Source organism: Chelonia mydas, chromosome 27 (genome assembly GCF_015237465.2).
Source record: "Chelonia mydas isolate rCheMyd1 chromosome 27, rCheMyd1.pri.v2, whole genome shotgun sequence".
Classification (NCBI taxonomy): Eukaryota; Metazoa; Chordata; order Testudines; family Cheloniidae; genus Chelonia; species Chelonia mydas.
The window spans coordinates 12605971-12620666 of record NC_057860.1 but is presented as its reverse complement, the minus strand read 5'-3'; the positions used below and the strand labels follow the sequence as shown (position 1 = coordinate 12620666).

The 14696-nt window shown below is 56.1% G+C and overlaps 1 protein-coding gene across 5 annotated transcripts in view; it reads right to left on the bottom strand.

Annotated features, from left to right (window-relative positions):
• Positions 1-1191: 1191 nt before the first annotated feature.
• The window catches only part of GRB7 (growth factor receptor bound protein 7), a 47696-nt gene continuing 34191 nt past the window's right edge, over positions 1192-14696 (bottom strand). For all 5 annotated transcript variants that reach the window (XM_043536926.1, XM_007061964.4, XM_027824354.3 and 2 more), the window contains 12 exons: positions 12399-12555; positions 11862-11983; positions 11251-11328; positions 10052-10189; positions 8986-9096; positions 8334-8432; positions 7935-8015; positions 6465-6581; positions 5810-5870; positions 5035-5122; positions 4129-4222; positions 1192-3669 (listed from right to left, as the gene is read on the bottom strand). In XM_043536926.1, the coding sequence (XP_043392861.1) occupies positions 3523-3669; positions 4129-4222; positions 5035-5122; positions 5810-5870; positions 6465-6581; positions 7935-8015; positions 8334-8432; positions 8986-9096; positions 10052-10189; positions 11251-11328; positions 11862-11983; positions 12399-12555 (1293 nt within the window). In that variant the 3' untranslated portion in view covers positions 1192-3522. The remainder of the gene's footprint in view (positions 3670-4128; positions 4223-5034; positions 5123-5809; positions 5871-6464; positions 6582-7934; positions 8016-8333; positions 8433-8985; positions 9097-10051; positions 10190-11250; positions 11329-11861; positions 11984-12398; positions 12556-14696) is intronic.

The window sequence follows — 14696 nt, the reverse complement described above, 5'->3', positions numbered from 1 at the left end:
GCGCAGCAGGGGTCCCTGAAAATCCTCCTGACGAAGGAGAACTCAGAGTGTTGCTCTCAGGCTGGAAGTTCCCAAGGGGTCTTGGCAGCTCCCAGCTCTGTCTTCACATCCTGCTCCGACCTTCCTTCCACCCCTAATAAAGGATGGCCTGGCTCCTAACTGGCCAGCGCCCAAGACCTTAATCTTCTGGGCCTTGTTAATCTCAGGATGGATTTGCACGATGAGTCCTGGCTAATCTCGTCTGGCTACCACCACATGTGATGCACAAAAAGCGCCACGGGAACTCAGGCAGCAGGCAAACCCTCTTACCGAGCATGCCTTGCACTGGGGCCCTTGTCCAAGCGAGCACTGTGCAGGAAGGTCAGGGGCTGGGTCAGAGGCAGGGCAGGTAGTTAGCACAGTGGCAGCACTGTGTGAGGTGGGAGCAGGGTGCTTTGGCGGGACGGGAGGGTGGATTTCTGCTCTGCCGGCTAAAACCCTGGAAGGTTCTTGGCTGAGCCGTGCCAAGCTGGTGCAAAGAGTCTTTTTCAGGCCATTGCAAACCCCCTTGGTTTTGCATTGCCACGAACCAGCCTGAAACGCTGCAGGGGGCTGATTCCTGATTTGGAACCCTGGGCTTCTCAGGGCCGCAGATTGGGCTGCAGACCAGGGCTGTGTTGGCCCCATGGGAACAGCTGCCCCTCTGCTGGCAGGGAGTCGTTTAGCGAGCATGGCAATGAATGGGCACAGTGAGGGCTGAACATACCTGAGCCCCTCTCAGACACTAATGGATTTAGCTTCGCAACCCCTGCTCTGTGAGGTAGGAAAAGCATCGTCCCCATGGGACAGACTGGGGAACGGAGGCCCGGAGAGATGAGGTGATTTGCCCAGGGTCACAAGGAGTCTGGGAATTTAACCCAGGTCTCAAGTTCCAGCCCTACCTGGGGGTGACTTTGCCCAAGGTCATCCCAAGAGCCAAGCATAGAACCCAGGAGTCCTGGCTCCTGATCACACCTCCAGGCCCCTTTCCCTCGATCCAGCCCGACTTCAGCATAACCCTTCCCCGGCTGGGGCCTACGTGGAATTTCCCACGGAGTTTGACGCTGCATGCGGATCAGAAGTCAGCGCCAATGCGGGAAGGCGGCTGGATCCCAAACTCCCCCGACCCATCTCCCCACCATACCGCCATAAGGAAAGGAGAGCAGCCAGGTGTGAAATAGACGAGATTTATTTGTAGTGAAAAGATTTTGGAGTAGATATAAATAGAGATAAATCTGTCTTCTTACAGGGCTTGGTGCTAATTTGGGTTATTTTTCTCTTTTTTGTACAAAATAAAAGCAAGAATATGAAAAAATAACATTTATTACCACTTGTATAAAACACATCACAGTTCGACTGGCCTCTCAGGTATGTACAATAGAGACAGATCCGTCCTCTTAGCAAAACCCGGGATCCTTCTAACACGGCGACACCACACCCCTGGCTGGGTTAGCCGCAGCAGGAGGTGAACCTGGGGATCTTAATGCCTGTCGCTACTGCGTCAGCTGAAATCCCCACCTCTGTTAGCCTTGCCGACAGCAGGCTTTGTATGTGGCCCAGCCGCCACTGAAGAGGACAGAGCTCTGCACCAAGTGGGTCATATCTGTCTCCCCCTTCGGGTTCTTTGGTGCTATGGGGGTTCGTAGCACCCCAGGCAGTCCTGGCTTTGGGGGTCTCTGGTGTGTTGAGTTCAGTGCGTGCAGCACAGTGGAGCGCACAGAGATGGGTTTGGAAGGACAGTTGGCGTCTAGGCAGCTGGAGATGGAAACATACTCCTCCCCCCTTCGCCCCGCCAGACTTTCCAGACCTGGGCACGGCCCCATCACCGGGTCCTGGCAGCCTACATTCCAGAGAGCGGAAGCCTCTTTGGGCTGACAGGAAGGGACAGGGAAAAGCCCAGCTCTTTCCTTACTGTGGCTGTTCCACTTGTCTGCTCTCGCCCTTGACACCTGCCACCAAACCCCCTTTTCTCCCCCCTGCCATGTCCAGAGCAGGGCTTGGGGCCAGCCCCCCAACCCCCAACATCTGAACAAGGCCCAGCTCGAAGCGTGACCCTGGACTCCCTGCACCTCCAGGTTTTCCTCACCTCTGGTCAGCCTGAATGGACCCAGCTGCACCTTGATTCCCATGGCCCTGGGCAAATGGCAGAGGAATCTCTGTATGAGTCACCCTGGCTCCTGGCCAGCCCCAAACCTAGCTGACGCTAGCTTCTGCCTTGTTCCCAAGGAGGGACTTCCTCCCAGACCAAGGCCAACCCTGTCGGTGGAACGTTATCTACTATCAATATTGACAGCCCCGGGCCTCTCCATGCGGCCCAATAACCCATCGCTAACCCCAGCCAGTACAGAAATAGCTGGGCGCTGTTTCTTGCTGTGGCCAGGCCTGCTGGCTTCACCCGCCAGCTCAGAAAGGGAGACATGGCCACTCCCACACAGGGGGCAGGTGCATGGGATCTGCACTACCTCTCAGGGTCTGCTGCCACTGACATACAGTTCTCCGTGGCCGGGGAACGGTGGCTGCCCTCAGGCAGGTTGCTGCTGTGGGGAGCAGAAAGGTGAGCCTCAGCCCGTGCACAGAAGGGTCTGGACTCTGACCCCCAGGGAGGCCAGTGGTCTCGGTTAGAAGGAGCCACTCTGGCACTGATCTGACGGAAAGAAGTGGAAACCTGAAGAGAAAGGCAACGTAACCACCCCCTTGCCTCGGCTCCTAGCGGTCACCGGCCAGAGAGGCTGGAACCTAGGGGAGAAAGTGCACGAGTGGGTAGAGCTTCCCAAAGGATGAGGAGCTCCGAACCCAGCCAAGAGGCTGCAGGGGCCCAGGGAGGAGGGCGCAGACACAGCATCCAGGGCTCTGTGCAGGAGGAGTGCTGGGACTTACCAAACGGGACCATCCCCAAGCTCCCGGCTTGGCTTCCCAAGGGCACAGAGAATACGACCATTAACACTGAGTAGCTGGTGGGGAGGGAGGAGAGACTCTAGGATCAAACAGATGGAGCATATTGGGGCAGAGCTGGGGGCGCAGGGATACAGGCGGGAAGGGGAATACAGGCATGGAGAGTTACGGGACAGAGGGATATGAGGCAGAAAGAGATGGGAGTGGAAGGATACAGGAAGGGACAGAGAGAGATGGGAGTGGAAGGATATGGGGCAGAGAGAGACGGGAGCGGGGGCACAGGGGGAGGGGCAGCAGTGAGCCAAGGCCGTGAGCTGGTCGAAGCACAGGGGCGAGGTCTCCCTTTGAAACGATGAATTTCGGTCCTTCGGGCTCCTTGGGCGCTGGGGGTGCCATTTCGGCCTCTCACCTGGCCGGTGCTCACTTGACGGGGCTGAGTGGTGACTGACACCCCAGCAGAGGGTGGAGCACGAGCCAAGCCTGGCCCCTGCGGCCGCCGCTGCCCTGGCCGAAGTGGGGCGAGGGGCGGAAGTTTTGTGCTGATCCTAGTCCCGCTGGCTGCGCGTTGGCTGTGGCCCCTCGCAGAGCCCTGCTGCCCACGGGGGGGGTCCGTCACAAGGCGACGCGGGTGCAGTAATGTCTGAGCTTGCAGGGCAGGATGCCCCGGTTGATTTGGTGAAACTCCACCAGCTGGATGAGATCGGCAAAGCGCGTCTGGCCGTCATCCATGGTGAAGTAAAGCTGCCCCTCTTCCTCGCTCTGCAGAGAAATGGGGTGGGAGGGTGTGTGCTCAGCTCTCCTGGCCCATGCTTGGACAGGGCAGGCCGGGAACAGCCAGCTCCCCTACGAACTTATTAAGCTATTGTTTCAGTGACCTCTCCTGCCAGGAGGCGACACTGGAGGGAGTTAGTGATCTCTTCAGGGACTCACACAGGGAGAGGCTGGGAGCTCGCCCCACAGCCAGTGCTTCTGCCCCACTGTGCACAGCGCCCCCCTGCTGGGAGAGGCCGGGGCTGGAGCATACAGGAGCTCCCCCCACAGCCAGTGCTCCTGCCCCATTTCCCACAGCACCCCCTGCTGGGAGCTCTTTTTACACCATTCCTATACGTGACTCTCCTCCCCATGGGTTTGCTCCTTGAGCGAGTTCGTAAAGCACCCTCACCCATATTGCTGGGAAGGCAAAGTCTGTGGCAGCTGGGGCTGGGGAGGGGCACTTACTGGCAGGATGAGATAGTGCTTGACTTTCTGTAGGTGGCACAAGGACAGGACATAGCCCTTGGGGTTCCGCTGGCTTTCCCGCACCAAAAACACCCTAAAAAATCAAAGCAAGAGCGGGGGCTGTTACCAATATGCTGTCGCTGCCCACCCAACTTCTGCTGTCCACCAGGGGGAGCCCAAAGCAGCATCTGAGCTGCTCAGTCAGCTCAGCTGAAATCAACACAGCCTCACGTGGAATGCTGTTGAAAGCAGCCGAACCACGACCAAGGGGTGCTGTAACCCTTTGCGGTGAGAGCTGGCAACGAACTTGTCCCAAACAGTGGCCTGTGCTGGATAACTCTAAGGCATAAAATCCTGCCTAATTGCACAGCCCTGCACCAAGGAGGGACATTCCCTCCTGACCCCAGAACTGATGGGTGCCCTGAAGCATGAAGATTGAAAGCTTTTCTTACTTTATCCTCTCTAGCGTCGCTGCTGGTGCTCATCTTATCCACAAAAGCAGTACTGACAACCTCAATTATTCAAAAATGCAAGTCAGGCCCCCAAAAGTATGAGATTTATCTTAAAAATAACGATTTTTTTAAAAATTGGGGGTTTCTTATTTGCCTTCTTGGTTTTGAGCCTGTAGCAGGGGTCACATTTTCTCTGCAACCACAAGGGCTAGAAACTCACTTTAAAAAAAAAAAGCTCAGATTCTCATGTCATCACAAGTCTCCAGAAGCTGGCGCTTTAAGGAAATTTTAAGGAAAATATTGTGAGACTGGGGATTAAATTGCTGTCCAAGTGTCTTTGGAACCTTCCAAAGCATTTGGCCTCACTGACATCCTGCAGCAGGGAGTCCCTTGAGTTAATGCCTACTTCGAGTTAATAGAAGCCATGTAATCAGTGTTCAAAGCCTTTCCGTACCCATCAACTAATCCCTGCTGGATTATCAATCGCTGTGTGTCTTCCCTTGAGATCCGCCCATGAAACCATGGCTGCGTTCGATGGATGGCTGAGAAAAGAAAATGGAGGAAGAAAAGCTTTTTTGATCTGACTTTCTTACAAACCCTTTCACAGAGAAAGTTGGTATACCGTGGTGGGTTTGCAAAACTGAAGGGGTATTGGAGAGAGCAAGAAAGAGAAAAAAAGACAAAGGGTAGGAGGGGAAACTGGGGTACGGAGAAATCAAATGACTTGTCTAAGGTCACTCAGGGAGTCTGCGGCAGAGCCAGGAATTGAACATGAGTCTCCATTGAGCATCTTAGCTACAAGACCATTCTTTGGCTGGCAGCAGTAGTAGGCCCTTATCCACCATGTAGATCAGATACTGGGGAAAGTTTCAATTCAGGCCCCAAATTCCCTTATAACCAAAGTTAGAAGAATATCCAGGGTGGCATTTTAGGTTCTATAAAATCTTTTTGTTTTTTTTAATCTCAAAATTCACTTTTGGAACAAGTTCCCCTCTACTTCGTGTCTCCGTCTGCACCAGTGCAAGGTGTGTGTAAGACACAACCACCCTGATCTGCTAGTGTTTCACACCCACTTGGCACTGACATGAGCTTCAGAGGAATTGGGCTCATTGTATCCCTACAGCGTCTGGTTCTGGCTCCCCTTCGATCAAGCCCAGAATCCTTTTGGGAAGGACCTCTCCCTGGGTGACCCTCAGCCAACCGAAGGGGGTAGAGGGGTCTTCACTCACCTGTGCTGAGCGGGGAGCCCTGGCAAGGAATCGGCAGGCTGTAGCGGTGACTCGTCTTCTTCTGCGGCACGGAAAGCAAGGAGCAGGGCATTACTATGGGGTGTTGTTATTAGGCCTTAGCACAATGCTACTTTCATGGCAAATCAAACCAGAAACGAGCGCCACGGTGAATGCTGGGAATGACCCGGGAGCAAGGATAGGACAGACCCGGAGAGGGCGAGAGCACAGGCTGCAGCCGGGGGAGGCTGCAATCTGGTGCAATGGCACTGAGCCTTCATACCCTCACCAGAGCATCCCACTGGACGCTGACGGAGCTGGGCTGAGACGATCTCACCTTTCCCAGACCGGAGGAAGAGCTCTGCGGAGCTTGGAAGCTTGTCTCTTTCGCCAACACAAGTTGGTCCAATAAAAGATATCAGCTCACCCACCTTGTCTTTCTCCTATCCTACATCTACAACAACACGGCATCCACCAGCCCATATCACAGTTCAATTGTTTAAGCTAACCCGGTGCAGCTCTCTGTGCAGATAAGCCACCAGCTGGAAGCTGTTTGGACAGCTTGATGAAGATGCCCGGCCCCAACACCGCCTCCAGCCTCAGCCCGCTTCCCTGCCCGGCCTCTGACTTCTAGCTCTGCATGGAAGCATGAACTCACCCTCCACGACTGAGCCTCTTCCAGGGCCACCGTCAGCGCCTCGTTGGGGTTCTCAATCACACGGCCTGTGCACCCCGAGAAATCCATGGCCACCAAGGTGTTGTCAGACATGCTCCTCTGTGGGATGAAACAACAGCTGAGGCGAGAACAGCCACGGGGGTGGGGAAGGGGGACCCTATCCTGGAAGACGGGAGCAATGGGACAGAGATACCGCTTGCAGTTCTACAGTTCAGGGCCCTGTAAGCAGCTTTGAGAGGGGTCCCATTATGTCAGCACTGAGTCCTATCAGCAAGGGACCTGGGGGCCTGTAAGGGTTGAGCTGTAGCAGTTCAGGGCATAAACAGGGCTCTTCACTGGGCACCTCTCCGCAGCACAAAATGGACTCAAAAATCAAAGCTCCATTATGGGCATCATAAAATCCCGCCGCGGCCCATGGATCCCTGGGTATTTTAAAGGAAACATTTTGTGGCCAGCTACATCACTAGGTACCACCCAGCCTCTGCTTCAACAAACTGCCCCATCATCTGCATAGGTCCTGTAGGGAACGTCACTTTGAACTGACGCTCTCCAGTGATTGGGTCCGATAGGTGCCCTGCAGAGAGGTTGCCCTCACCGAGATGCTGTTTGGTGAGCAGTGCAGACAGAACCTGATATGTAACCACCAAAAGGGTTGCATCTGGTCAGATCCAGACACCAGTCTCCTTGTCCTCCCTTCGGCACCCTCCTCTAGAGGGTGCTGTCTGAGGCCATCTCGCCTTTAGTTCTGTTTGAACAACAGCACCATGCCTTACTGGGCAGCTTGGCTGGCACCGCTCCTGCGCCCTGGGAGGGGTGGGGCAGCCCAGGGAATGGCTAGTCGAAAATTTCCCATTGAAACTGTTTTTTTGATGGGAAATTGGGATTTTGATGAAACGCATTTTTCACAAAATGTGAAATTTCTGAAAAACAAACACCCCCAAGCCCAAACAATTTGATTTGGAAAGGCTGCTACGGTGCCTCATGGGAGCTGTCGTTCAGTTGGCCCGTGTTGCCATTCTTCTCTATGGGCCAGGCTCCCCAGCTGGACTACATCTCCCAGGATGCACTCTGGCCAGGGCCTCCCAGGATGCACTGCCAAGGAAAAATCCCCATTTTTCAACCAGCTCTCTAGGCTGAAGGCATTCACCACACCCCTAGTTGCAGGGGGAAGAAACATCATCTTCCGCTGTGCAAACAGGAGATCCGGTGGTGTCGACACAGGAGAACATTGGCCTGGAACAACAAGGGCAGTGAACAGCTGCCGCCTGTCCAGATCCTTTCCCACCCGGGCTCTACCCGTTCTGTGAGCACGTCAGTGAGGACGGCTGTAGGGAGAATGTGGGAATGGGGCCACCACAGTGCACTGCAATTTGGAATCCGCTGAGCCGGCCAGGGGAAAGCGGGGAACGCTGCAAAGGGAGCTCCTCAGGGTGGCTCAGGCGAGGCGCTTACCAGGGGCGTGGTGCTGATCCAGGACTGGTGGCTGCGTCTGGACTGGGACTGCTGGTAGTTCCTGTAGAGCTGCACGCCATACTGGGAAGGAAACAGCCCTTGTTAGCATCAGCAGCACCAGAGCCAAGCCCAGCGGCAGGGCACTGCCTCACCCCGGGCGAACGGCATGAGCGGCAAGGCAAGCAGCACCCCCACCGGCCAATGAGCCCCCCATCGCAACGCGGGGAGGAGAGGGGGGTGCTAAGTAGCAGCACTAACCTCACCAGCCCAAGTGGTGCTGAGCTCCCACAGGAAACAGAACCGAAGTGCAGTCCCCGCTTCCGCCAGCAGGTGTCGCTGTCCGCTCTAGCATGCCAGTGGGCTGGCTGCAAGGTGCAGGGGCCGGCTGGAGGCTCTTACCTTAAAGAGGCGGAAGGCGGCCATCCAGCAGGTGCGGCTCTGCTCGTCCTCGCTGCAGAACAGCTTGAGGCCCTTCATGCCGCTGCGCACCTTGTAGGGCTGCAGAACAGAGCGACAACGGTAACCGCAGGGGGCTGTGTTCAGCGCCGGCCGGGAGGCCACGGCACCGAGCTCCCTGAGCGCGAACCGAGCCCCCCAAGCAGCGAGCCCTGTTTTAGCGGGAGGGGAGAGCGAGGCACGGACTAGCCCCAAGAAGTCTCTGGGAGAGCTGGGAAAAGAACCCAGGAGTCCTGAGTCCTGAGTCCCGCGCCCCCAACCACTAGACCCCAATCTTCTCTGATTGCTGGGAACAAAGCCCGATATCCCAGGCCCCTCTGCTCTACACTCCAATCTGACATCTGGCAAGCCAACCCAGGAGTCCTGGCGCCCAGCCCTCCTTTGCGCTAACCACACGGCCTTAATGGTTGCTGCTGGTGTGTCTCCAGTGCCTTCCACCTCAAGAGGCGCCTGAAAGGACTTTGCGCACCTGGGCCCCTGGTGTAACCCGCCTAACTTCTGCTGGGTTTACAGCAGGGATGGATTTGGCCCTGTTTGGGCAGGGATTGCTTCACCCACCGCTGCGGCCTCTAGGGTGCCAGGTGGCATCCCTCACCTTGATACAGAAGCTGAACTCGGTGGGCGTGCTGTAGAGTTTTCCCCCTTGGGCGATGAAGTAGACATTGGACTCGTTGAGGTCCGCGAAATACTGTAGGTGCCGTGGGTCCTGGGGGAGGAGAGGAAGGAAGAGCATGTGCTGTATTAGGGGAGGCAGTCCTGGGGCAGGGGAACCAGGACACTTCCCGTCCAGCACCCTGAAGGGCCGGAGAGACCAGACTCCAGACACTGCAGCGACCCAAGCATGGGGCACAGGGGACTCAAACCCAGGAGCCACCGTGGCCTTAGAGCACGAACACAAGGAAGGGAAACCAACTGGCCAGAAGTAGGGAAACTGATCCGTCTCTAAGCTCTTTGGGTCTCCCCATGCATTTGTACATCACCTAGCAAAACGGGGCCCCCCCTGCAGACCAGGGCTGTTGTGTGCTACTGGAATACCCATAATAAACACTGATAATAACTGGCTCGAGGGAAGGAAGGGCAGATTTAAATGGCATCAAAGGTCAAGGAAGGGTTTTAAAAAATCACTTCTGCTTTAATAGCCTCAGTGCATGTTCATTCTGGATGCCGTTATTTATGTACCGTCAGTCTGCTGGGCAGGTTATCAGCAGGGGAACTTAACCAGGAACCTTTGGATGGAATTAGAGGGGCCTGCGGTACCTGAACTAAAAGCTCCTGCTCCCTTAGCAAGGGCTGCAGCAGGCTCATCAATCTGCGTGTGTGGCCCAGCCACCACTAGAGGGGGAGAGAGCCCTACACAACGTGCACATGGGTGACATATGTGTAGCATCGATAGGGTACTCAGCGATTCATACTGGGATAAGAGCCTACTGCTGCTACCAGCTAAGGGAGCTATGCCTTTAGTCCAAGAGATGTAGATCCCGTTATTTAAGCTAACTATCCAGGGTTCAAGCCTCATTTGTGACTCATAGAGGGCAGAGTTCGGATCGCTCCACCCAAAGTAACTAAGAACTAGCCACTTCTATAGGAAGCCCACGGCCATAAGATGTCTTCAGCCCCACCCCTCCTGCGGTGCTCCCTCCAGACCTGTTGCTCAGCCTCACCTTAGATGTGCCCTTTGTGGAGTAGTAAAGCCCTGAGCGCCGGAGGGAGAAGTAAAACCTCTTCCAGACCTTGCGCCCCACCTCCTTCAGGTGCAGGAAGCCCTGGATCTCTGGGCAGCTGCCAGAATTGAGGAAGTTCTGCAGGAGAGGAGGGGTCGGGGAGAGCATGGGAAGGAAGAGTTGGGAATTGTTGGGAATTGCGAACAGAATGGTGGGAATCATCAAGACAGGGATAGATAATAAGACGGAAAATATCGTATTGCCTCTATATAAATCCATGGTACGCCCACATCTTGAATACTGCGTGCAGATGTAGTCGCCCCATCTCAAAAAAGATCTGTTGGAATTGGAAAACGTTCAGAAAAGGGCAACAAAAATGATTAGGGGTATGGAACAGCTCCCGTATGAGGAGAGATTAATAAGACTGGGACTTTTCAGCTTGGAAAAGAGCTGACTAAGGGGGGATATGACAGAGGTCTATAAAATCATGAGTGTTTAGAGAAAGGAAATAAGGAAGTGTTATTTACTCCTTCCCATAATACAAGAACAAGGGGCCACCAAATGAAATTAATAGGTAGCAGGTTTAAAGCAAACACAAGAAAGTATATTTTCACGCTACGCACTGCCAACCTCTGGAACTCCTTGCCAGAGGGTGTTGTGAAGGCCAATACTATAATGGGGTTCAAAAGGGAGCTCGATAGATTCATGGAGGATCGGTCCATCAATGGCTATTCGCCAGGATGGGCAGGGATGGTGTCCCTAGCCTCTGTTTGCCAGAAGTTGGGATTGGGTGACAGGGCATGGATCACTGGATGATTACCTGTTCTATTCATTCCTTTTGGCGCACCTGGCTTTGGCCACTGTTGGAAGACAGGATACTGGGCTTGATGGACCCAGTCTGGCTGTTCTTATGTTAAGAGCTGACACTGAACTGGCCCCGTAGCTTGAGGCTATCAGGCATCCAGCTCAAGCATTAAGCTCTCTGACTAACAGGCTGCACGGCGGGTTTATCCCAGGTGCATTCGCTTTCTCCCCACCCCACCACAAACTTGTGCTATGCCTGTTTATAGGGCGAAGCTACTTGTGGGCGGTGCCTATGGAAAATCTCCAGGGTCACTTTCCTGCTTCAAACCATGTGGGCTAGAGTCAGAACTGGGCGCCGGCGATGAGTGCCAGGAGGGCAGTCTGGCAGTGCATACCTGGATGAGCTCCGAGTGGGTCATGCCCTTGTTGGCATCCAAGCAGCTGGAGACCATCACCTCAGGGAACAGGGACTGCTGGGATCAGAGAGAGAGAAGATGGTTAGCGGGGTCTCTGGGGCAAGCACAAATGCAGCAGACGGGCGCTGCACCATAGCAGCCCCCAGCGTCTGGCTGGGGGGCAGACTGGCTCCCCTGGGATCAGGACCAGTGGGCTTGTGACCTCCTGGTGCACTGGGCAGCTGTCCAATTAATGCAGGGCGGTGCTGGAATTAATTTCCTGGCAGTAAGGGGTAGATGCTTAGTCCAGCTGTTTTAGCATATTCAAAGCTCATTCCCAGCTGGGCAGCTCCGGGACCCTGGGGGTTCAGGAGAAGGGAAGGCAACCAGATCTTCCAGCAGCTTCGGGGATTCTTCCTCTGAGCACCACCAGCTCCCCTCTGGTCGGTCAATGTGTGTCTGGGATTGGCTTCTATCCAGGCAGGGCTGTTCTGTGCCCAGGATGCTGCCTGGATCTCGGCCACTGGAGTCCAAGACATGAAAGGCCGGTCGGGGGCCCCCCGGGTCATGCCAAGCTGGGTCGCCCAGCAGCAAGGTCGGCAGGCACTTACCGGTGAGCTTTTAAACAGCTCGTACTTGGCAAAGTTCTTCCGGAAGACAAATCTGCTGTCTCCCCCAATGGGCCAGGTGGCCTGGACCTCCACCACCGACTCATGGTCTTCCAGGCACCGCTCTGTGGAGGAGAAAGCCACAGGGTCAAGGAAGAGCCCTGCCAACCATCATGCACCACAGCACACTGGCTTAGCTTGAGTCAGCCTGTCTCCTTCTAGTTGCCAGCCTCAGCGACTACAGCAGCCTGCCACCGCCCCAGCTAAGCAAGTTGCTCGCTTAGCACAAGTGGTAGGAGCTTGTGCTTTGGGGACTCATAGTCCCTCGCCTGATCTCACCCAAGCCTGCAGTTGCATGCACAGACCTGGCAGCGTGAGCCTCCCCCAAGGTCGTGTTTGCATTTGGGCATTAGTGGACACACGTGCACAGAACCAGCTGTGCACGTCTCCCCGCAAGCTCCTACTTGCATACGTGCACTGGTGGCCATGTGCAGAAAGCTGGCCGTGCAAGGCTCCCCGGGGGTGTACATGCCTCCTCACCTAGGGCCAAGTGCTGATGGAGCTCCACCAGGGACCAGCTGTCGTCATGGAGGGCATGAGTCTTTTGCACCAGCATCTCGCAGACGTGGCGGGCCGTGGCGCCTGCCATGACCTCCAGCGAGCGGCAGGTGCCATCTTCGCTGAAGACCTTTACCACCTGTGGGGCAGAGGCCAGGCCAGGTTAATTCCCCTCTCCCACAGCCCTACCCCCTCTCTCTGGACACTCCCTGGGTTCCCTCCCCTCCTCACGTCTCAGTTCTGAATGCACCAGTGGCTGGGTCAGGGTGGGGCGTGGAGAGCCAGCCAGCCAGTCCCAAGGGCAAACCCAAACTGGGCTGAGGTTTATCACCCTCCCAAGGGGAGGCAGTGATGTGTGCAGGGTAGCAGGGTGATAGCAAACAAGCCCTGTCTCCGCACCTGCTCCCCTCCTGGCCAGAGCAATTGTCCCCCCAAGACCGCCCCCTGGTCGGTTTCGGGGTGTTTGCACCGTGCTCGGCACTGTGGGATCACACAGGAACTGCCAGCCAGAATCAGCCCCAGAATCCATCTAGCCCAAGATCCTGACAGGGCCCAGCACCAGATGATTTTGAGGAAGGTGTAAGAACCCTCCGGTAGCAGTGGGGAAAGCTGCCACCCCCCACAGTGGGTCTCATCTTGATCTCTAATAGCTAAGAGATCGGAGTAAGACCTAAGCAGGAGATTTACGATCTCAGCGTCGGTTTCAGGGTGGAATGCACGGCTCCAGACCGGCTGGCTGAGCGGCTGTAACTGCTCCCTGCAGAGGATAAGAACCTTCTACTGCAGCCAACTAACTGAGGTGCTTCTTTAGTTCAAGTGCTAACGGGCTGTGCTTTTGGAGCAAAAGGTCCCAGGATTGGTCCCGGCCGGGTGTGGGTCCTCCCCCCACTCCAAGCCAGAGCTCCCCAAAACCTGCTCTCTCTGTCTCCCTCCCGTGAGGCCGGGTCACGGAGCAGTTCTCAGGCACTGACTCTTTGGCACAGGGAGGATTGACCCCCTGGGAGCCCAAATCCCTCTTGCTGTTCACTGGCGTCAACTCAGCTATGAAGCCCCCAGCAACTCCCCCCTCTGGCTGTGATCGCCCCCTGGCTCTCAGGCTGCCTCAGTAAGCAAGCGGGTAGCTTCGGCGTCCTTCTGCTCCCAGCGCCTGGGAAAGTGGTGCCAGGGATGTGGGTTGCCCAGCGACCGGGTAGCCTTAGCCTCCTTTTGTGCCACAGAGGGAGATCTCTGGCTCTGTGCAGCTGGGGCTGGGCAGCAGGCCAGCTGGCCCGCCCCTCGGCTCCAGAACCAAATTCAGAAGCAGCAGAACGAGACAGGGGCGAGTCCAGGGATCAGGCTTCTGGCTGTGGGGAGAGGTCAGATTGGGGAGGAGATGGCAGAAGTGCAAGGAAGCCTGACTCCGACTGGCCCAGCCCAGCTTCTACTGGCCCCGCCCCAGAGGGGAGTCCGTGATGTGTCTCATCTGAAACAGCTGCTGCCCATGGCCCGGGAGGGTCCTGGCTTAAGTTGGGGGGGAAGTGGATAGCTACGTCACCACTGCCCCTTGGCATGGGCTGAACACCCCTTGCTCCATGTTGCACCCCACAATCCTTCCGGTGTTACATGCTCCCCGTTGCGGGGGCCTGATGGGCAGCTGGGGAAATGGCCAGGCAGAGACCTTCTGCATCCCCCAGCGTGTGGCTTGGCGACACCAGGGCAGTGGATGCGGCTCAGGCTTCGCCCTGTAGCGATATCCCCAGGGCATGGCTATGCTGACCCCTTCCCTCCCCCAAAGGAATGGGCACTGCTGGCTAATGAGTAACAGGCTGGGTCTGCTCCCAAGAATACAGAGGGTGTGAGGTTCCCTGCCGGGCCTCTGGAGGGGAACGATTGCTGGGGGTTTGGAGCTTGGGGCAGGATACGGATGGGGAAGGAAAGGCCAACGAGTGGCATTCCCTAGGGGTCCAAGGCTGCACCCTTGCACTGTGGGGAGAGGAACCCCATGACCAGCTGCTTAGCACTAGCTGGAAGTAGGCCTGTCAACAGACAAGTGTCAGCTGCCAGCAGAGTTTGGGGGTGGGCTGGCCGGTCCTGTTCCCGTCACAGTCAAAGGCAGGAATCCCAAGGTGCAGGATTGGGCCCCACATCTCTCCAGCAACAAAGAGAAAATAAACAGTGCAAAGATACTGGAGCAGAGTGGGCTAGGGGCTAGAGCATGCGCCAGGACTCCTGGGTCCTATTCCCAAATCTAGGAGGGACTATCATCTGGTGATGCAAGCAGGGGTTCAGGACTCTGGGGGT